The sequence below is a fragment of the Thunnus thynnus genome, chromosome 10 (assembly GCF_963924715.1).
Source record: "Thunnus thynnus chromosome 10, fThuThy2.1, whole genome shotgun sequence".
Taxonomy (NCBI): domain Eukaryota; kingdom Metazoa; phylum Chordata; class Actinopteri; order Scombriformes; family Scombridae; genus Thunnus; species Thunnus thynnus.
Window position 1 is genome coordinate 10,850,241 of NC_089526.1, and position 24,540 is coordinate 10,874,780.

Genomic DNA, 24,540 nt, shown 5'->3' on the forward strand with positions numbered 1-24,540 from the left:
TTAGGGCGAGACGGCCCTAATCCGTACCCCGTCCAACAGCGCCGGTGAAAGGAGGCCTGTCAATCATAGCATGGCACCCTCGGGTCTCTGAGATGGGCGTGCTCAGATTTAGGATTTACTGTACCCCCTCTTTTCTGTCTTATTAAAACCTCTTTACAGTCAGACAGAGATACATGTACACATGTGTGTGGATGCAGACACACACACACACCAACAAACACATAGGGTGCATATAGTTTGCTTCTTCTTGTTTGTCACAGATGTGTAAGAAGACCTCGTGTGTCTGAGCTTATGCATGTGTTTGTTAGTGAGCGTGTGAGGTGAGAGAAGAAAAAGAGAGCGACAAATAGAAAAATATTTAGATGAAAGATGAATTAATGTGTTTTACCCTCACAGTTACACCAACACATCTTCATATTTCAAGAAACGTTACACCAAACATCTAAAAAACTCACATCATACGGAGATTCATTCACATTTTTTATTTAGATTATTTTGCTTAATCATTACACAGTGGAATTATACTTCACTTGCTTAAACATGATGAGGACATTGTCAATTCAAATGAGCAGTTGTATTTCAAGGAATTACATGCTGTCTATGGTAATGATAAAGACAACCATGTAGAGGCAGGGAATGGATAACAATAATTTTGGATACATTTCTTAGGCACGTTGTCGTATGGCACACACACACACACACACACACACACGGTGTGGATGGATGGAGAGGCAACCATACAGACAAATAAGATGCAAAGGCAAATACACATGCACAGATACACACACTAACAGACACACACACAGAGTAAACACTTATTTAGAGGTGTCAGACACTGCATATCCTCTGGCACAGTAGCTGAGTGTGTGTGTGTGTGTGTGTATGTGTGTGTGTGTGTGTGCCAATGGCTGAGCTTAGCCGTGCACTGTCCGTTGCAGCTGGGTGATGGTGATCAAATCTAACAGACAGTGACGACCGGAGCACGCTTTCTGCCTCAGAGACATGGAGGGAGGGAGAGAGAGAGAGAAAGAGAAAGAGAGAGCACTAAGACCGCCTCTGGCCACCATTATCTCTTCAGTGTGTGACTATGTCCATGTGAGTGTGACAGTGTGAAAAATAGAGTGTTTGTTTGTTTACTTACAGTGCGTGTGTGTGTGTGTGTGTGTGTGGGTGTGTCGGAGTGTTTGCTTGCTCATGTGTGTGCCTGTCAGTAGATCAGAGTGAGCGCATGTTCATATTTGCTGTTCAATATGCTGAAGCCCATATAACTGACTAGGAGATAACTGCTCAGCCAGATGACATGGCGTGAAGCTGCTTCTTCTCAGGCCCTAATTCAACCCCTCAAGCCGGGGTTAAAGCTCCTCAAACTTCTCCCTTTTCCTGTGTCTTGGGCGTCTTGTTCATTTATTATAATTACTAAACTGGGCAACATTCTCTCCAGCTAAACTCATCACCTGTAAAAATTAATTTAACCTGCTGCCCTCTGACTGGAGGTTGCAGGTGGTAATTGACTAGAAAAACAAAATGACTCAGGGGTGTTTTGCTGATCTAGTGCCCCTGGTGGTAGGACAAAATTTATGTTTAGGCAAATAAAACTACTTGGTTATGGTCAGGTAAAGACTGTATTCATGGCTAGTTAAAAAAAAAAAACAAACACTGACTGTCAGTAGAAGATAGGATAGTGCTGAAGAAAGACACATTGCAAAAATCCAACCTCACTTCCTTTTAAAGAGTTTTCATTGTGATTTAGAAGAAGGTAACTCGACTTCTTGCTTTTCTAATGAAGCATATTTTTAAGCAGTTTTTTTTTTAAACTGCTTAAAAAATACTCTGTGCTCCAAACAAGATAGTAATTATTTGATGATTTAATCTCTTGCAAGGAAAACGTAACCTTGGCTTGTTTTTTTCGTTTCAACAAATAATCAATGATACTCAGGTTTTCTCAGAAACAGTGATTTAGATTTAACAGTAGTAGTACTCTAAGTAACTGTAATTACAATCAGGATATACTGTAGGTACATAAGATTAATTTGTGATGATTGATCGGTGTCATCTATATCTATATATCTATCTAGTGTGTTTATTTTATTGTGTTTTTAGTTACCTTCATCTAAATATATCAAATGTAAACTTTTTTTCCTCACTGGAACAATAAACAAATAAACCTAAGTCGTCAAAGCGGGGAATAGTCCACTCCAGGATGTTACTAACATAAAACAACGCAGAGCTGGGCTGGCCTGGAGACCCACGTCATTTAACAAACTGCCAACACCACCCCGCCTCTGCAGCCCGAGCACCCCACACACTCCATCCAAACATCAGTCACTGCTCGCTCTGTGTGTGTGTGTGTGATCGAGAGAGAGAGGGTGAGAAAGAGTGTGTCTGTGTGTGCGAGAAAGAGGAACAGAGATGAATGACCGTCTAATCACTCACACAATACAGCTAAGCCCCATAATGAAAACCGTTGATAAGAAAAATTAACATAAAACCTAAATGGTACAGAACGAGACAGTGAATATAAATAAAAAGGTTCAGGCATCATAAATCTAAACCATAAACACAAATATATACAACTCACATACGTAACTCAGAGACTTCCTCATCCTAGGCTGAAAAAAAATGACCCTAAAGCATATGTACACATATCTGCTTCATCCTCAGTTTTGCTTTTTGCCAGTTCCCGCAGAGCCGGGCCCTTCGCTCATAGCACGGTGCAGTAAGTTTTAATGGTAAATCAACAAAGGGCCGACATGAAAGAAAGGCTAGCTTTCCAGTTTGCAGGGTGAAGAATTATTCATCAGTACTGTAGTGTTGCACTGCAGGCGAAAATCCTGCAGCAGCGCTCCATTTTAATTGCCAGAAAATGACTGTAAATGATACAGAGAGAGAAGGAGAAGGGGGCAAAAAAGGAGACAGAGGGAAAGAGAAAGGAAAAAGTGAGTTGGAATCGGAGGTATAAAGAACAAGGAAAAAAAGGACACCCCCACCACCAACAGCTGCCCCCCAAATTGAAGGCCATGGTGATAAAAAGCAATGTGGCAATCAGAGAAGTGGAGTGTCCCCCCAGCAGCCTAAAAGAAAGATAGTGAAGGGAGAAAAGAGGAGAGGAGGGCGAGGGGGAGCGCCATCAAAAAAGGAGTGGTGGGATTAGGTCTGAGAGAGAGTTTACTACGCTCTTTTTGTGCGCCGAACCTGCAGGATTAGAGATAACAAATGTTAGCCGAGGATGGGCACCTGCTGTGAGCCGAGAGGAGGAGGAGGAGGAGGAGGAGGAGGAGGAGAGGAGGAGAAGAGGGGAGGAGAGGAGAGAAGAGCTAACCCGCTAAAACAGCAGAATGGGCTTTTGTGGCCCCGTGCAGAATTAGAGGAAAGAGGGCTGAGGGGGGTGGGGGGGTGGGGGGGGACAGAGAAGAGAGGATAAAGAGGGAGGGAGTGGAGGGGCAAAGAAGTGGATGGAACGGGTACAAAGTAAATCTGTAATTGTCAAACAGATGAAGGAGCTGAGATTTTGTGGAGGGGTAAACATTGAACTTGCTAATCTGTGGACCTCAAAGCCTGCTCTGCTCACAGCGACTGTAACGATGTCACCAATATGCGTTCCTGTTTGCTTGCTTGAATTGCACAGCCCTTGTAAAGCTTGTGATCAAACTTCATATATATATTAAAAAAAAAAAAGTAGAATGAAGCACAACAAATTTTCAAACTTTCTAAAGTCTCTTAGCTCTTATCTATCCCCCCTTTGCCGTGTCCTAAGTACCTTTCTGCCATCCTCCTCTCCATCACTTTCCGCCCCTCTGTGGCACTTGGGTGTGTGTGGCTGAAATTGCCGCTGGGGCCTGGGGACCTCCCTGCCTGCTCTCGGCAATGACCCCAGCCCAGGAAGCACTCAGACTGGTCAATCAACAATTAAAAGCCTGTCTGTAGCCACTAACTCAATTCAGCCACTCAGCTTAGTGCTCCGTTAGAGCCAAGGCACCCAGACAGAACCGAGACAGACTCTACATTGACCCCTATGCTCCTCCTCGCATACATGCACACACACAGGTCCGAGCTGGTGCGGTCAACTCCTATGCAGCCTTACCGATGTATGAACCTTAAGGGGGGGTGTCTCGAACAAATGCTCACCACGGTAAACAGCAGCGTGGTGGATGCACCCGTGACATGAAGCGGGGGCAATTTACCTTGACGCCTGGCCTGGACAGAAAGGTCATGACCTCTCTCTTGAAAAATGTCTCGGTACCTGCACTTCAACCTGAGGGTTTAACCCTGCTTAGTGTTCAATACTGAGTTTGACCTTTTCTTTGGTCTGACTTAAGGAATTTACTGTAGTGGCCTGTGCATTAAGAGAGAGAGACAGTGTGTGTGTGTGTGTGTGGAGTAATTTCACACATGCGCACATACATTCATGGACACAAGCACAGTTGATTAAACAAGCGCTACAATAAAAATGAAATATAAATAAAGGGGATATGAACACAAACATATGGATACTGCTGTAGCATTCTCTCTCACTGTTACACACTCTTTTACACACAAACACACACACTCACATGCTTCACTCACCCCATATGTTTCCTGTTTTTACTGTTTCATCATTCACTCAGTGCTTGGAAAAAAAAAAAGACTTGGAAATGTAATATAAAAACAAAAGCCAGAGAATAACTGCAGGGGCTGGTAAACGAAGCATAAAGACCCCAAGTGACCGAGGGGAATTATTTGGCTCCATTAAGCAGGCATTAACATGAATTACTATCTAATTAAAATTAAACAGCTCATTAATAACTTTGCGGTGGGGCCTTAGTGTGGAAGTTCTCTGGAGTGTGTGTGTGTGTGTGTGTGTGTGTGTGTGTGCGTGCGTGTGTGTGTGAGAGAGAGAAGCTGTGTTGTGTCGTGGCCAAGAGAGCAATCAAGTGGGATAAACCTAAGCAGTGCCCCAAAGGAAAGTCAGGGCCTGAGAGGACTTACCTGTGGAACAAAACAGCTACCCTACTCATAATTACCCAAATGCAAAGATGATGTTCTTCACCAAATAAAGTTAACTTTATTCAGAGTTTAATTCTGCAACAGCAGGAATACATAACTGAAATCCATTTTGACTGATGAAAAATTTCTTTAAAAGTCTTTAAACTGCGCAGCACAGTGCTATTTTTATCAGGTGAACCTCCAACATATCAATTTTTCAGGACTTAAATAGTGTAATTTTTTGCTTGAAGAACATGCATTTTTGAGTTTAGTGAACTTGTTTTTAAAAACGTTAAATGGGAATCATAATCATATCAAACAAGACAATCACCGAAATTTTCTCTCAGCAGCCATGACAAGTTGTCTACATAAGTGATTGTGCAAATGTGCACAAATTGTGGTCTCCCTCTCTCTCCCTCTCTTTCTTTCCCACAAACACACACACACACACACACACACACACAAAGCCATGCACGTTCATACTCAGCTGTAGTCGAGGAGTGTAAAATGAAAGGGTGAACATGCTGGAATGGAGTCAGGAACAACAGACTTTCCATACCAGGCAACATGTTTGCACACACATTCTGACAATATGTGTGAGACACGACGACTCACTCCTGCTGTGTCCTGTTAGGGTCATAAGCTTTCACGCTGGCAAGCTGCTCAGCCTTGCAGGATCTGTCAAGAGAAGAGAAGGTAGAAAAAGAAAAGGAAAAAAAAGAAAGGGTCAGAAGTGTTACCGGTCTCCTCATCGTCTTAACAAAAGGGAGAGAAGTTACAGTTGTCAAGATTGACAGTAATAACTGAGTCCACGTACACAAAAACAATGCATGCATTTATCCACCTGTAAACTATAACCTGCAACAATTTCACTGTCCTTAAAAATGCAGCATCAGCATTGAGAAACCAAAAACTTCTGAGCCTTAAAAAACAGGTTTGCGAGCACCCTCACACTTTGCGTATTGATAATGGAACCTCGTCGTCCAAATCCACAAGATTGTCCAAAAGCAAAAACTCGACAATATAACAACAAAATAAGGTGAGGGAATAATGATAGATAGTCCTCAGAGAGTGGATGACAGAGAGAGAGGGATATGGAGTTAGGCCTCAAATGTATGCCAGTACATCAACCGCCCCCACCACCCCCACCCTTCCTGTCTCCTTCTCCCTTCTCTTGGCCAGGAGCTGTTTACCTCTCTATCAGCGGTGTTCTCTAAAAGCAGGGACCCCATCCATATTCACTGGCCTCAAATTCCTCTGCTTATCTCCCCCCAACCCTTGAAAAACCTCCCCGTGTTCCCCTCTGCACATACATACATACATAAACACGTATTTATGGAGGCAAGAGGCAAACGCGCTGGGCCAGGAGGGGGTCGGGGATAAGAATCACCTTGAATTCAAAGCAGAGGATTGTAGGTCCTCGGTGGGCGGACAGACAGGCAGCCAGCCACACAGGCTAAGGCTCACACCGGTGTGACACACAAAACCACGAGACAGGTAGAGGGAAGCTTTAGGGGATGGGAGCAGATGTGTGCACCAAGGGCCATTGGCAATTCAGAGGATTTGGAATAGTGAAGTGTGATGCTTATGAAATTGTGTGTTGTTAGATGATATGTGTCATTAGGTGATGTGCGCATGTGTACTTGTGCACATGCAAGTTTCTCCTACAAATGTATACCTTCGATCTCATGGAGTGAATGTTAAATAAGTGGTCGTATCAGTTGTAAAAGTCTTAAAATTCATACTTTAAAATGTTGAAATTTTGAGCGACATTAATTTATTTGTTTAAAAGTGACTGAAGAGAACTCTGAAACCTTATCTGACACAGAAATATCTGTTTTGTCCACTTCAAAAGTTATTGAGAAATCTAATTGGATTAGCCATATTCCCAACATGCTGATTTACATGAAGTGGACAAATCACTTATGTTGGGTGGCTGCTTTGAAAGGGGAGCAGGAGACTGGCTGATAAGAATTGAGAGTAAAAGTGAGGGCTCAAAGAGTGCTTGAGCAGAAGCAGAGACGCATGGAGTAGGGGGGACCGGTACCCCGTTCCTCTGCAAGCAAGCGTTGTTTGGGGATTGAAGTTGGGAACTCTCTCCACTACTAATTGCGCTCCGGTGCCTTTCATGAATATTCATTCTGGCGTGTTCAGACCCCGCCTAATTAGCCGAGAGATAGAGGAAGAAACTCGCACCTTTTACCACAAGAGAAGCGTTTCCCCCCGTCGCATTCTCAGGGGGATGCTGGCAGAATAGCCCAAGTTCATTAGCCAAAAAAGAAAGGGAAAAAAGTTACCTGAAAAGCACGGGACGATTTGGTCTTCAAAATGGATGGGCAAACAGGGTTTTCTTTTTTTTGTGTTTCTTTTTCTTTTTTTTTTTTTTTTGCTATTGCATATTTAGTGCCTATTACGCATGTCTATCAAAAACTAACGTAGAAACGAAATACAATTATCTGATTGAGTGAGTTGGTGGATATTATTCTACTCGCTGTAGTTTGGAAGTACATCACATGAATTTTAAAATCCAAACATAGCTTGTGGCAGGTCGAAATGTTCCCCCTGGAATTGAGGAAGACTTGTATTTAACATCTAATAAGAGGCCGAGGCCCGTTTAAGAATGCGAGGGCGATATTATAGGTATACCTTTGGAAAATAAAAAGCCAATGACTACATTAAATTTCATTTCCAAATTAAATGTTTGCATATTTATGGCCTTAGAGGGAAGACCAGAATAACCCATTTTAAAAGTTTTACTATTATTGTGTTCTCAAATAGGGATTGTACTCTGATGAATGACACAATTTATCTTTTTTTCTTTTCTGTATAATTTTGATGCATCTTATTGGAGAGTACGGAAAATGCTGTGACACAATTTTCATAATTCTCTACACGAATTTGTTATGGGCCATTTTTTATACATAATTATTTATTCTTTCCTGTGTATCCTCACTGCACTGACACCCGCGCACAGAGAAACAGAGGGAAAGTTGATTAATTGAAGGGTCGATGGGGATCTATTGGTTGAGGTGCGTCGTGACAATAACTGCTGCATATTAAGTAGATTGGAAGGGGGGGGGGAGTGGGGGGGTGGGGGGGAATTAACACGTGCCTGACTGAAAAAAGAAAAGACCCCTCATTCTAATAAATGAACCCTTAAATTTACAATTTATTTAAACATTCTTTCCAAAAAATATATTGGCAGGAAATTAAGTTTGGTCAATAAAAGCATCATGTTTAGTTAGTATCCTGTCCGTGTTAAATTTTTGTTTTCAGAATATTAGTTTTAATGTTTCACCATGTACCCATAATGTCAAGACACCACACGAAACAAACTCGCGAGATACTAAAGAATAAATGAGAGAATTGTGGTTTCAGGGTGATACAAAGAAGAGACTTGTGCACACACTTAATTTCTGGTATAAAAAAAAAGGGTCAACCAAGTTCCACGACACTCATCTCTGCGGTTCATACTCAGTGCGACTCGTAATTTCCTCTCTTTTTTTTTCATTCTACTTTTTAAAGCCATCATATCGTGTTCATTTCCAGCCGCTTTTCCTGTACGGCCTGTCATTCACCACCAAGTTCTGTGTGATCCCTTTCATCGAGCGCACCATGGAAACCTAGTGAGTCCTGGCAAAAATGCACCTCAGCGCACACAAGGCCATATTCTTTACAAAAGGGCCAAAGCATCTGGATCTTTCTTTTCCAGCAGCTCCTCGCTGGCATGGCAAAGCACAAGACTGGGTCTGTGTGGCAGAGACCACTGCTTTTTATAGACTGGGAGACAAGAATGACTGAATGGCTTACGCATCTTCATTAACTGAGAGCTGCATGGAGCTCCGGTCCCTTACAGCAGTGACACACATGCAGCCACTGAGGTCTCTCAGGAGTTTAGGGCGCAGAGAAAAGACACTGACAATAAGAAATGTCCTGGCTGGGATTTCCCATTAACGACTACGGTTAGAGGAGCGTTATGCATCATTGTCTTACATGTTATTTTTTTGCATTTTACTCGATTTCCCAGATATATTCTATTACCTTTTAATTACACAAAATATTGTTTAAATCAGTAAATATGTGTATTGGTATTGTAATGTTATTGTAGACAAATCTATTCCACGTTAGAATTAAAATAACGCAAATTATTGTCTCTCGGTAATTAAATAAAAAAATGTTTGCAAAATCGTTTTTAATTATAAGAAGTGTTTCTTAAAATGACACAAATTAACTGACAGCATTGACAACAATGCACGTTGCATCTTATAATATTTCATAATTTGACTGTCACCAATAAATGACCCTCAAATGACGCGCAGATAACTCGCGAAGATTGTCTTCCACTCATCCCAAATAAATATATAAAGGATGGGTGGACAAAAACCACGCCTTTCAAGAGATGATGACGAGCACCTGTGACCCCGACAACATTTTCCACACACACACACACACACACACACACACATACACACACACACACACATACACACACACACGCACACACACACACACTCGCTACATTGTTAAAGCTGGAGACAAGAGTACAGCAAGGACGCGGTCACGGCAGAAAGGAGACAACTTACCTTTTAGTCATGTAGTCCCGGATTAAAATGAATACTTGAGTTGAATCGTCCTGTAAATAGAAAGAGAATAGTCGCATGGGGAAGATGACAACAAACAAACACGCGGCAGAGATAAAAAAGGCAAAACATTGCTTTCAGGTAAATGATTAAAATGGGACTGTTGCGCCTGAAAAACCTTCCAAAAAGCTCCTGATTTAGAAGGAGTGGAACATGTGCCTGATTGCAGAGTTTTAGGCGAATGGAACGGGAGAGATGTAAGATTTGTTTAAAGCCCCGCATTTCCATTTAAGAACGTGATTGTGTTTGCAAAGATCCCTTTCAATCTTCGCATCTCCCCCCCTCTCTCTACCCCTCCGCGTCTCTGAGGCTGCTTTGCAATTCATAGAATTGGTAATTTGCTATTGGGACAAAACGTGAAGGGAAAAATAATCAGATCAACCGGGAGAGGTAGTGAGGAGGGAGCCAGGAGGAAGAAACACAAGGTTTCTCTCTCCAAGTTGCTGCTTAGTAAAATGCTTCAAGAGGTAAATTATAGAAGAATATATTTTCTGGAATCGGTTACATCTAAATTTCCAGGGTTGGAAAAGGAATCCAGAGCAACTGCACACCATCCTGGCATCGAGGATAACAGTGTCATATAAAAATTAAATCAGATTGTTTTATGATAAATTAGCTATAAATGATTGTTATCAGGTATGGCACTAAGCCTTGATAACGTCCGATCAGGATTTCAAAGAAGATACTGAATGATGTGAATAAATTGTGTGTAATATCTGTCACCTCTGTCACCTGCAGCACTGTGTGTGTGAGGGGGTGGGTGGGGGGGAGAGAAAGAGAGAGAAACAGAGAGAGAGAGAGAGAGAGAGAGAGAGAGAGAGAGAGAGAGAGAGAGAGAGAGAGAGAGAGAGAGAGAGAGGGAGAGAGCGTATCTTGGCCTATCTTAACTAAGTGGGTGGTGATGATGAGATCATACAACATTGAAAATTACCGAGACAATACAAATAAATGACATACGCGGAGGCTTTGAAATAGAGCAAATGCTTTCAAATTTGTCACACATTTACAGCAGCACTCGCAGACACATCACAGCGCTTTATTTACACGCCTCTAGTTGTGTGGGTGGCTGCAGAGCTGGAGCATCGCGCCTTATAATCTATTTAAAATGAGGAGCGCTATAATCATCACTGACCTATTATAAAGGTGCACGAGTGTGTGTTTGTGTGTGTGTGTGTGTGTTTGTGTGTGTGTGTTGGAGGGGGGGCAACCCTTCAAAAAGATCTCCTTACTCCCCCACGTGGTTATTTGCAAAACAACCGATCCAAACTCAGGGAAACCTAATCAAACCCCGCTGCTGCAGCCATGTTCACTTTCCATAGAGAGAGAATTGAAGAGAAAAAAAAAGAAAATCTTCTGTCTAATAGACAGAAAATAGGCTATCTGTACGCGCGCGACCTATCAATGGGGAGCAGGTATGTGGAGTGAAGGTCCTGTTAAAATACTCAAATAGACATTTAATAAATAGAACATATGTTTTTCTATAACATATGTAAGATCGGAGCTCTTCCCATCCTGTGCGAAAAATGCGCTGTAGCATGCTCTGAAACCCTGCGCCTATTGAATATGTCCCTTGTGGGCTTGAATCGGAGAGGAGCCAATACAAGCGGAGGGGAGGCGTGTCTTCGCTCTTCCAGAAGACCTCCCAGAGCAGGTTGTTGCGTTTTGGCTCTAAAGCCTGGAGACCTCCGAAGTGCTCGTCAGTTTTCGAAGTAGGAGCCATGGCGACAACAGCTCAGTATATTCCGAGGAATAACTCCTTACCGTCCAACCCGCTCATGCATCCGGATTCGGATAGGATGCACCAGGGGACGACCTACAGAGAAGTGCAGAAAATGATGCACCACGAGTACTTGCAAGGGCTTGCGGCTACCAACACGGGGCACCCGATGAGCCTGACGCACCATCAGTGGCTGCCCACCTCCAACACCGACTGGTCCAGCGGCACCCACATCGGACAGCAGGAGCACAAAGCCACCGTGCAGGCGACCCGGGAGGACCTGAGCAGCGGCTTCCACCACAGATCTCACCTGGTGCACCAGCAGACGCAGAGTAGCCACCATGGTTCGTGGGCGCCCACCACAACACACCACTTATCCCCGCTGTCCCCAGCATCCAACGGCCACCAGTCACTGGTCTACTCCCAGCCTGGATACACAAATCTCAACGCAATGCTGAGTCCCCAGCCCGGTTCCCTGCACCACGGTATGCGGGACCCACTCCACGACGATTCGGGCAGCCACGACAACCAGATGGAGTCGCCTCAGCAGGCGTTCAGCCACCACCAGGACCACTCGGACGAGGACGCGCCCAGCTCCGACGACCTGGAGCAGTTCGCCAAGCAGTTCAAACAGCGGCGGATCAAACTGGGCTTTACGCAGGCGGACGTGGGCTTGGCCTTGGGCACCCTGTATGGAAACGTCTTTTCTCAGACCACTATCTGCAGGTTTGAGGCGCTGCAGCTCAGCTTCAAGAACATGTGCAAACTTAAGCCGCTCCTAAACAAGTGGCTGGAGGAGACAGACTCAAACACTGGCAGTCCCACCAATTTGGACAAGATTGCTGCGCAGGGCAGGAAACGAAAGAAGAGGACCTCTATTGAAGTAGGGGTGAAAGGGGCGCTGGAAAATCATTTCTTAAAATGCCCAAAGCCATCTGCTCATGAAATCAGCACTTTAGCCGGCACTCTGCAGTTGGAAAAAGAGGTTGTCCGTGTTTGGTTTTGCAACAGAAGACAAAAAGAGAAAAGAATGACACCAGTGGGGGTCCCTCACCCGAATATGGAGGACGTATATTCCCAAGCAGAAACCCCTCCTCTACACCGCACACTACAGAGTCCTGTGCAGTGACTGTTTTCATGAACAATCCGAGAATTTCCGCGGGGGATAGAAAAAGGGAAAGGGACTATGGAGTTTACAGTATTTAAGTTTGGCTTTTGTTTTCCTGAGAGAAAAGAGACATGGAAAAGTTGAACAGATGAGTTTTGCCCTTAGTATTCGGAGATCGTCATGTCCAACAAATAGATGGCAAGAGGGAAAATGTTAAGAAAAAAAAATGCAGAAAAAAAAAAGAAAAAAAATGCTATTACTGATTCCGTGCGCATTTAAAGTGAAACAAAGATCTTTATTTACCAAAATTATATGGAGGAGACATGCATATAAAGTAAATTTGATATCCCATGGCTGTTTCAAATGGGGAGTAATTAAATGTGGCAACTGAGGCCATCTCCTCCTGGTGTACCATGAACTGTTGGCGCTCACCAGAATGAGGTGGTTGCCTGAAAATGATCAACACTGGAGATGAATAGCCTACACTGAATGAACATTTTGCTTTTTCAGGCTTAAACTGATTAACCAGATTTCTGAATATTAGTGTATACTTTCTTTGTTATATTAAGTGTGATGTTTTGGTTGGAAATACTTTAACTTCAGTGTCTCTCTTACTGCAGACTGTCTATGATTTCTTCTTCATTATTTGCTATAGGTACTGTAACTCATCAGAGAAGCCTCTCATTTTTCTCTGTACTCAGTGGGAGTTGATGGTTGGAGGGGTGGGGGGGTGGGGGGGGGGGGGGGGGGGGGGGAGTGATGGAAATTATGGCACCCGAAAAACACTCATAATCAACATTTCAGAAAATGTTCAATGCAACGGGACGTCTAAGTTCTGACTGCATGCCTTAAAAAAATATATTTAAAGCTTTTCAAATGACCACGTCGAAAATTTGCAAACAGCACCAGACGCTAAAAGGGCAATGTGGATTTTAAACACACATTTTCTTCTTTTCTTTCGGGGGGTTGATTTGTTGTTTTCTTTGCATGGAGCACTTATTCTTTCGTTGATTATAATTATTATTATTATTATTGCAATTTGATATTTGTTAATAAAATTGTGAGTGGAGCTGATCTCAATATAGGCTTAAACACAATAAATCCCATGTTTACAGGTTCCTGGTTGTTACCACTGAGCGCTGTCAGCTCACATTGCTTACTGCCTGATATCCTGTTGTATTCCAAAACATTTCAAGAGAGATTGGTCAAAAATACGAAATGAAAAGTAATAATAACTCAGGTAACTTCAGTGCCCCATGTCGGAGTATCACGCCTGTACATGATTTCTGTTCCTCTGTGTTTTCATATGTTTTGATCTGGTTACAACAACACCGTTACCTTTGTCCAATAAATCCACTGTATTATATTAAAACGCTGGACAAAAAGAAAATAACTTCTAAAGGGAAAGCGAGGAAGGGATTTACTTTAGATATATTTATTTTTTTTCTGACCTGAAAGTACATCTGAAAATCTCATGCGTTGTGTGTCATTTCTCAATGTTGGACCAGTCCAAAAGCCTACAGCAGTGCTATTCAATACAGTTGAGGGAAACTTCTTTTTTTTTTTTCAAGAAAAAATAATAATAATAATAAAAAAAAAAAGATTTTAGAGAAAATGTTGCCAGGATTATTTCCGATGTGTAAATATGTCCAATATGTAAACTTGTATTTGTTCTGAGATATTGTTTTGTTTTTGTTTCTTTCCGGGCAGTTTTGTACACTTACTAATTCCAAGAAGATATTTTAATATGATTTCATTTATGAATCTGACCATTTATATATATATATTTATTTCTTAAACGTGTTTGGAGCTTTTTGTTTAGCTCTGTTAATGGTTATGTTGCAGTGGATTTCAGTATGTTTTTCTTTTCGTTTACTACATTGGTTGTATGTTGATTGCTAAATGTAGACTGCAAAGTCACATTTATATTTATGTTATAGTAATATTTTATTACTTACATAAAACATATATACAAGAAATGGTCTGTTGTCTTCATTAAGATCCAAACCACTCGTCCTTTGTTACTGTCTATTGTAGCATCATCAGGCAAACAAGATAAACATGATCATAAAGTTGAATGCTGTTCAGTGTGCTGAGCATCGGGAGGTGGTGAGCACATCATGTGTTCAGTTTAAATAACAGTGATTCGTTATGTAACAGGGGGTCGGTTAAAATCAGAAGCTGTGTATTTGTGCTGTTAAAGGGGATAGACAACAGTATTTTACCTCAGGCATTCCCTGCTAAGTTCACACAGTCTCTGACATTGTTCGCATCTTTGTGTAATCGCAGTATTAAATTGTGCAATATTAATAACGAATTATTGTCTTTTCATTGAGTGATTATTATTATTATTATTATTATTATTATTATTATTATTATTATTATTATTATTATTATTATTATTATCCTCCATGTGACTGACTTATTTATTTAGAATAGCCTAAATAGGCCTTCTTCAATCATATTGAAATTTGAGTAGTTTTCCCTTAAATAAACCATCGATCATCACTTGTAATGTTTTAAGCATCTAAAAGGCGAATTGTGATGAATCTTTGATCTGTGCCTGCAGGCAAAAATCAGCCTCTTTTCCAAAGATAGAGAGAGGGAAAACACATATAGGATAAACAAAAACGGCAGGCCCTAAAGTTTCATGAGTAAATAGAGGCCTACATTCACAGTCAACATCTTTTATGTTATTTTGCATCTAAATAAATATTCCATTTCTCTATATCATCGTAGATTCAATAGTTTTAAAGTTAGGCCGGTGTGTCTTCACGCCACAGCGGTAGTGCGCCTTGTTTCAACGTTTACATCTGTAAATATCAGATCAGGATACACTAAGGTTACGTGGAGAAATTCATTACAGGTGCTGATAAATCTAAATTCTCTAAATCACCTTTACGCCTTCATTTATAAAGGGTGAAAATCTCCGTGAAAAGTTAGAAATGAAAAGACGTAGCGACAGTTAAAATTCAACAATTTTCACAAAGTTGAGGTTTGCTGAAGAAAAGTAAACTTGTCTTCTTTTATTGCTGCTTCCTAAATTATGAAAGACTATTTGAAATAGTTAACAGGTGCATATTTAGGTCTATAGTGGAAGAATTATTGAATTTCTTTCTCTACGAAAGTGGACTTTTATCAAACACGAAGAGGCTATACAAAGTTGGAGGAAGCATTCAGTTTCTAAAGAAAAACTGATATCAGATTCCGGAAACAGACATGTCATCGTTACTCGGTTGTATAATTTCTATACCATTTACACAAACCAATATCCACGAATATTTTTCCTAACTGTGCGTAATGCGGTTTTTATTAAAAGATGAATTTGTGTGCGTCATTCGTGTAGCCGTGTCGTGCGTCTACAAAGACTGTAAAAACAGCGCACAATGTAAGTGTGCTGAAATGTTTTGACGGGCCTTTTGTGCTGCTGTGATGCAAGTGAAAAAAAAAGTGTCTTTGCAGTGTGGCTGAGGTGGTCAAACTGTGGGAAGAGGAGGCCAACATAAGGAGCGAACGAGACCCAGAGAACAGTGAGTCTTAGGCGCCCCCTGCTGGCAAAACCGGGGTACTGTACGACTGAGCTCTACCTCAAAGATTTATAGAAATGAACAACAATAAAAACAACAGCTAATCTAATAATAATCTCATCATCGTCGTCATCATTTCAACTTTGTGCGTGTTTATGTCCTTAAAACACAAACGGCCAAAACATGCACCATAAGTAGTTTTACATGCTCGGTCAGGTTACACCTACAGAAGTTTAGAACAGAGACTAAGGTGTGTTTTCCTTTTCATGTCAAATATTAGGCTGATAAATAAATTTCAATTGTTTTTGTGAAGTTTAAGTAGCTACACCCCTGTTGAACAATTATGTCTGCCTTGGTACCTCTTCACTCAATTAAATGAAATTTGTTGTCAGGAATCAAACATAAAATCTCCCAGCATCAGAACAGACACTCAAACCACCGAAGGCCTCTACAAGACCTGTGGAAATGGAGTGAAATGCAAGACACAGAAGCACATGATTGGACAAAAGATGGTGAAATTGAGTCCATAGTTGACTATATGAGAAATGACAATTAAGAAATCTTTATCTATTGGGTTGACTGGTACCAAATGTTATGTTTTGATGATATGCAATTTTGATTCTGTACTGTACGGAGGGACACAACCTCCATTATGCTGATTAACCAATAATACATGAGGAGAACTCATCACAAAACAGCGAAACCCAGCTATTTGACCCATAAAACATCACAGTTCAACCCTTTCCCCTTTCCTCCTCTTCCTCCCTCTCAGCAGTCTGCTCTCTTGCACTGAGTGGGCCCTCTGCAGCACTCGCAGAGGAGCTCCAGCCTCAGCAGTGCACAGGCGCTTGTGAGCACCAATGCCTCCTTCATCAGGGAAGTATCGTCACACACAGGAGATGTGGATTAGTGATGATTAGCAGGGATTATGGCTGGTTAATGGTGGGAAAATACATTAGGAACCATCGGCTCTGGGAGGGGGAGGGGATTTCACTCACGCTAGCGGATTTGCATTGATCCACAGCAAATGAATGAGGATTAGCAGCATCAAGCTATCTGCCAACAGATAAATAACATTAAGCGTATTATACGCCAACGCCTGTTATTAATGACATTACAAACACCACTACAATGCTGGCAATTATGGAAATAATGGGAGCGGCTGAATAATGTACTTGTTTGGGATTCTTTGGATTCCGGATCATTCTCATGTACAGAGACGTGGGGTGATGCTGGAGAGCAAAGCTGCAGGTAGGCTGAGAAGAGCATAGTTTTTGGGTACCTCCTTCTAAGAAAGCATACTTGAAGGGGTTTAATTAATGGCTTTATAAATGTTTACTAAATCATGTATTACTGCTTTAGATATCATGAATAAGCCATTTGTAATAACATTTTTTGAATTGCCAGGCTGTGAAATTTCATCGTCGTCCAGCATAACTTGATGTAATTGATCAAAAACAGGCCTCCAATGAACAGTTTGACTACTTGCCACCCGGACAACAGGTGAAGACCACTTGGACCAAAAGCCATTCATCAACAACCCAGACATATTAGATTATTTTAGTGGAGGAAGCCGCTATTCATGATTTACTCACTTCCTAATAACCCAACAGGTGTGCAGCCTGCAAGTCCATAACCTGGCAACCCCAAATCTGTCATTAATTGGTTATTACTGATCTATATGTATTAATAAATGATTTATTAACCATTAAGAAAGACAAATATGTAAGCTTTGTTAGAGAGTGGTATGTTAACTTTAGCTTGATGCGACAGATGGCAAGTTCAGAAAAAGCACATGAAAAAACGTGTTGCGTTAAATAACACTCAAAATAAGGTTCACCCTTTTGTATTTTTTGGGCAGGCAATGTAAACTTTGTTTGGGTCAATTTTGAAACATGATTGACATCAATCAAGGGCATCTACAATAAACACCCTCTGTATAGCCACAACATATTACTTTGTAGGAATGTGGAAGAGAAAAATGCACTCATTCCTCCATCAAACATCCTTTTTTAACCTAACAGGTGAAAGAGCCTGTAGCTTTTTTTCTCTCTATTACTACCTCTTCCTCCAGTCTGAGTTCTCCTCTCCTCTTTTTACCGTTTATGTAATAAATACTCCACTCCCACAGTGAGTGGCAGAGAAAGGGGGGATGGGGACTGGAAAAAGAACAGAATAATGCATTTTTTCATCAAAAATTCCTTCTCTTCCTCTACCTCAAGGTTTCCTCCTCTGAGCCACTTGAAAGATGGGCAACAATGTGGCCACACAGTGAACACCTAGTTACCATATGAAACACTCCAGCAGTGAACTGGAGGAGACGGAGAAGGGAGAGGAGAAGTCTTGTGTTATTTATGATACTGGGCCTTGTAGCTATATGGGTTCCCTCTTCATGTCTACTCCGTGGTATGGCCCCCATATGCGAAGGGGTATAAGTGCAGCTTTAGAAAGTTACTCTCCCCTCCCCTCTGCATCTCTTTGCTCCTCACTCTGAGGTTTTGAAGAAGAGAAGTAGCCCGTCTCCTCTTTCATGGCTTTGAGGGACATTTTATATCGCCTCAGGTGTCTGTCAGTGTGGCTAACAGTTCTGAGAGTGAAGAACTAATATTTCAAGAACTTGCCTCCAGGCAGCTGCACATAGATGTTCTTGTTGGTGGCATACAACGAGAAGAAAAGCATACTTTAGAGGCATTCAACAGCAGCAATTACTACTGATTCAGTGAGCTAGCTGGTATTAAACAATGGCTGTGACAATCTTAGCAAGTGATAAGAACAGAGTGGAAAAGGCGAGATAAATGCAATCATCTGTACTGCACAAGCTGCCTTCAATTAGTAGGATTTCTGTCACAAGGTTGCAAAGAGCCCAGGAAAATGTATAAGGGGTACACTAACCAAACAAAACAGTAATAATAATGGTTTTATTTATTTAAGTCAATGAAGTCATACAGCACAGCTGCTGAGGGGGGCTTTTAGACTACTGCACAAGGTTGCAAAGTTAATTGTTGTGTCTAAAAGGACATGGCAGTCCCATGTTAAAGGTTGTCCCCTCTCTTCACCTTCAAGCCTGGCTTTTGTCAACTGTAGCAAAGGCATTGCAATGCCTCCTTACTTTAATAACAAGGTTCACTGCAGAGAAGAGGAGAGGAACGGAAAAGACGAGGCCTTGCAGCAAAGAGACACATACCGGTAAACAATGGGAAGGTCATCTAACCATAGAGCACGCTGAGATGTTCAGGGCCTTCCTGCCAACAAGGATATTCAAAAAGAAAAAACATGGCTATTCAGAGATCACAAATGTATAGCACAGTAGCAGAAAGACAATCTTTTTGCATACCCTGAGCAGTTCTATTGTTTCTCGGAGACATATGGACAGTCTAGGAAATGCAAAGGATTCTCACACAGAGATCTTGGCAGCACAAAACTAACTGAGAAAGTCCCAACTCTGCTCTACACTGCTTGTGTGCCATCTCTATAATCCAAACCCAAACAATATTCTTTGCGGTTGTCCTTTACCCATGACTGATCCTTCGTGTTATGCATGCTGGAATGGATATTATATTGTGAACCCCTGCAAATTGGAGCCGGACAATAAACAGATCATCAAAGATGATCCCGCTACCCCTGACAGTTGGCTTTGCCCTGCAATGCTGAGTTCAAAGGACATAGATCGGTGGGCAAATGAGTGCTGTTGCTCAGCGCACAGTCAACCGAAACAACAACAAAGATAAGGCTGATGGAAATAAATAAATAAGGATGGAGGAGAGGAGAGGGGGAAAAATAAGGGAAGTAGGGGGGTAGACGCAGCACAGAGATGAAATGGAGACCTGCCACTGTGCTCAAGGACACCGCGTGCCACTATGTAATTAGAAATGTACACAGATGATTTGGATGCAGCGATATGATTAGGCAAAGCAGTCCCCAGTCTTAGGCCTAATCAGCTCACTTCTGAGAGATACTCCAAGACTGCTGGTGTGTATGTGTATGTGTGTGTAATAAAAATAGAGGGTGTGTTACACACTACGCGGCATCTCTCCCCTCACTACAACCTCTCGGAGGGTACACTAGAGAAACTGGCATACAGACACTTATGCACATAAAGTTAGACATACACACAGAGGGGAAAAAACAGAGAGGGAGACAGATAGACATTGAGATTTATTATGAACATGCAAATACATAGGCAAGATCTGTTTATGATGAGAACTGGGGCCACCAATTATAGAAGGAGAAGCTAGAATTGTGTGAACTGCATGTATGATGAACTTTTGGTGCTTAACCAGTGTCAAAGACATGCATTAATGAAAACACAGGGTGCAGTATTCAAGAAACATATTGATATAACAAAGGTAAAGATTAAAAAGGAGTATGAGTAGGAATTTGGCAGAAGCCCTAATCATACAGATTTTCTGAGAATCATGGAGAAGTATGGTTAGTGAGTAATAATATACTTGACTGGAAGTAGAATTCAAGAATATAATGAAAGAAAATTTCATTGCTCTAAGTCAGCTTTTGGGTCAAACTTCAAGCCAGTCTTTTGAAAGCATCACATTTTGAGGTCATCTCAAAAAGAACTGAACAACCACACCTAAAATCTCAACACATATGTGCCCTGGAGCTAGAGGCATGCACAAAAGAGGCGACGGTCTACAAAGACCCAAGTAATGAGCAGAGGCCAATTAAAAAGAGCTGCTCCCTCCTCCTCCTCCTCCTCCTCCTCCTCATCTACCACCTCCCTTTCTCCTCCTCGCTCTATCTGTCCTTCTGTCGCTCCTCCTCCAGTGGCTTGTTATTGATCACCTTTAACCCTGTCTCTCAGTGGTGTCAAAACTACCATTTAGGCTCATCCCTAGGGCTGAGCGTGTGTCGATCGCACCCTGCCCTATAAATCATTACTCGGAGGAGTGGCTGGGGAGGCTCTGGCCTGCCTGGAGCGCAGAGGGAAGGCCTGACTTTCACAGACGCATTTTGGCAGAGCCCAACCCCATGCCCTGAAGGGTCAAGGGTCATCGACGGTCCCATGGATTAGCACCCAGTCACCCCCGCTAACCCTTGTCCTCCATCCAACCCACCTCTATTCCCTCACGGGCCTGGCAGTGACACCCCTTTGATTTTTAAATAAGACAAAAGGTCAATCGGCGTCCTGCCCTGTCTTCTCAGTGTTCTCCCTCCTAGTACGTGACAGTTCTTCTTTATTCATGATAGATCCTAATTTCTGTCCTGTTGCCGCAAACGGAATGAAAGATGAGCAAAGTTATACTGTAGGTAAGACGTAGAGGGAAGTTCACAGAATGATATGGCTGAGAGAGTTTGTCAGTGACTGGTGCTGTGGGTTTTAAGAAGCTATTGTCACTGTCTATCTCTTCGGCTATCTGTGTTGGTCTCATACAAACTCCCCTTTACCTCCTCCTGGGCTGGAGGCGCCTCATCGCCTCAGTACATGGCTGCATATCAGCCAGATGCTCCATCCACCCACAGTCCTCCTCCCCTTCTCTTCACCACCGCTATCCCCCCAATGGTTTCCTCCCTATGCGGTGCTTGTAGAGAGGCAAATAAGCAATCGTCTCCAATCCTCTCTTTCTCTGTCTGTCTGTCCGCATGCTGCTCTCCCTGCAATAGTCAGACTAGGTTAGGTTACCTTCCTCAGTCACAGTCAAGGTTCCTGGGGATGAAGGGATGATGGGTAGAGGTGACAGGTCCTTTGTTGGGGTAAAGACTCATGACCCTTGGGTAAGCAGACAGAGGATGGGGCACGGGAATCTATAAATCTCCTTAAATCCAGACCCCTCACATCCCACTGGATGATAGCAAGCTGGTCCAAGTACATTTACTCAAATACTACTTAAGTACAATTTTGAGATATTTGTACTGTATTCCCATTTTATGTTCTTATATACATCTTATTCACAATATTTAAGAAGCAAATACTGTTTTTACTCAACTACATTTAGCAAATAAAGTTTCTATTTTTTTTTTTATTACAAAATATGTAATGATTGTATAAAGTACTGTTGGGGTATGACCAAACATTATGTAAAATAGTTAAACTTAACTCCATCTTTACCAGTTACAACTGCTGCTTTCATGTTAATGTGTCAGTCATATTAATGCAGTATTATAATACAACATACAATACTAAATTAACATGAGCCATTATCCATAATGCATACTTTAACTTTTGATACTTTAACTACATGGTATTTCTGCACTTTCGCATAAGTAAAATTTTGTATGCACAGACTTAATTTTTACCTTGTGATTAGGGCTGCAACTAATGATTATTTTCATTATCAATTAATCTGTTAATTATTTTCTCGATTAATCGATTAGTTGTTTGGTCTTTAAAATGTCAGAAGATTGTGAGAAATGTTGATCACTGTTTCTCAAAGCATCCTAAAGTGTCCTCTTTTGTCCCCACCCACCATCCTTAACCCAAAGATATTCAGTTTACTATCATAGAGGATGAAAGAAACCAGAAAACTTTCACATTGGAGAAGCTGCAACAAGAGAATTTTAATATTTTTTATTAAAAAATGACTCAAAACAATTAATCGATTATCAAAATAGTTAGCAGTTAATTTTCTGTCGACTGAATAATTGACTAATTGTTGCAGCTCTACTTGTGATATTGCTACTTTTACTAAAGTAAAGGATCTGGATACCTCTTCCATATAATTAGTAAAACATACAAATCCTCATTGGAAAGCTTCCATCTTCACCCAGTTCATAGTTTGATTCATGCAGCTATGTAATGTGTTTTTGTCAGAGTGAATTTGGCATCAAGCTCTCACGCCAATCAGCTTGCCTTGCTAGCTTGCATATGCACATGAAAGGTGATGCATTGATGTTGAGGGGGGATGGTGGTGAAGCAGAGGGTATGGATTTGGTACCCATTGTTGGTAGGGGGCTTCCATTTGCCTCTCCACCCACTCCACCACACCCACCTATCCCCTGTGGGATGGCCCTGCCAGGGGGTGCAGGCATGGGACAGGACACTTTGCCACCAAGGGGATTAACTGGTGTGGCACCTCTTTGGTGCACGTGACCAAAGCAATTAAATAGTGGCCTTAGGCCTTCAGTTTGCCATTACTAAACCATTGACAAAGCAGCAAATTGGGCTTCTCTCTCCATACGTGTGTTTTCTAAGGTGTGAATACAGGGGAAAAAGACTACAGGTATGGCAGCCTCAAAGACATAAGGAAGCTGAGTGATGGGGAGTGAAGTTTTTAACCATAAAATGTATGTTATGTGCATGCGTTTGTATATGTGTGTCCATATTTTTCTGCATGGACATTTGTATTTGCTATGTGCAGAGTGTAAGCAGGGTCTCGTGGCTTTCTTATCTCTCCCACTGTCTCTCCCACTCCCTGCAGCCGTCAATTAGTGAGCCCGGGTGTGCGAAGGTCTTGTGCTCTTTCACATGAGCCTTTGTTGCTTCTCTCTCCCTCTCTCCCTCTCTCTATCTCCCCCGTGTTTGAAGATTGAGGAAAGACACAAGGCAGGTTGCTGTAGCTCCTCTCTGGGGTGTTGGTTGCTGTCTGCAACTCTGTAAGCCTGCCTGGGCCTGAAGCAGCAGACCACAGAGTCCACAGAGCCTTCAAACACAGGAGGGAAAACATAGGCCTGGCCATGGAAAGCCAACCTCTGTCGAGAAAGGATGACCATCACCTCTAACAGTGCAGAGGGCCAAAATGTTCATGAGATTTGTATGTATAGTGTATGTATACATATACTGTTAGCCTCGACTAACAAGAGAAGACGGCCTGCACAGGACAAGGACTATAATGTTTTCTCCTTTTACTTCTGAGACTGTTGGAGATTTACAGAACTCTTTCATAGCCCTTAGAAGACTCTGTCTCCAGTGCAGATGGGACCATTACAGGTCCACATCAGAGCTGATGAGTAATCACAACAGACTGACAAAACCGGATATAGAAACACTACAGGGAAACTAGTTCCAGCAGTACGATAACCTCAAAACATTGTTTTAAATAAGTAGCATAGGATATGGTATTAGTATAATATCATTAATAACTGACAGTAGTGTTAGTTCTTGCTTGCTGTACACTATATACAGCACACAGTATGTGGTGAATATAGGATGAAGAGGGGAAGAAGGTGGAGGTAGAAGAGGAAGAGGAGGAGGAGAAAAAAGAGAAATCTAAGGACTAAGAGAAAGGTGGGGAGGCAGATGAGAGAGAGGATGGAGACAGGGGAGTGGAAAGAAAAGGATGAAGAGAAAGAGGAGATAGGATGATTAGGTTTAGAAAAAGAGGACAAATATAAGGAAATGGGTAGGTGGGGAAGGAGGAGAAGAAAAAGGAACAAAGGAAAGGAAAGAGAAACAGCAGTGGAGCCTTTTCTCTCTCCCATTTGAAAGGATGGAATTTTGAAGACAAATTATGGGAAGAAAATATAATACAGGGAGAAGGAGGAGTATGGGGTGTAAGAAAAGGAAATTGAAGAGGGCAATGATAAATTAGACACGGAGAACAAAGAATCTGGATTAAAAGCTCCATCATGTTTTATATTTGCCTACTCTTACCTTCACCAAATTTCATAAGCTGCTCAGGCTAAACAGCCATTTTT

General features: G+C 41.9%; 1 protein-coding gene and 1 long non-coding RNA gene across 2 annotated transcripts in view; one reads left to right on the top strand and one right to left on the bottom strand.

The window, feature by feature from the left end:
* Nucleotides 1-513: 513 nt before the first annotated feature.
* LOC137191089 (uncharacterized) overlaps nucleotides 514-24,540 on the bottom strand; it is a 53,121-nt gene continuing 29,094 nt past the window's right edge. Inside the window, exons 3-4 of the long non-coding RNA XR_010930353.1 lie at nucleotides 9,546-9,595; nucleotides 514-5,640 (exon numbers count right to left, since the gene is read on the bottom strand). This is a non-coding gene — a long non-coding RNA (uncharacterized lncRNA). The remainder of the gene's footprint in view (nucleotides 5,641-9,545; nucleotides 9,596-24,540) is intronic.
* On the top strand, nucleotides 10,426-14,731 carry pou3f1 (POU class 3 homeobox 1). The gene has a single exon (XM_067600906.1). The coding sequence runs from the start codon at nucleotides 11,321-11,323 to the stop codon at nucleotides 12,446-12,448; it is 1,128 nt and encodes a 375-aa protein (XP_067457007.1). The 5' UTR covers nucleotides 10,426-11,320; the 3' UTR covers nucleotides 12,449-14,731.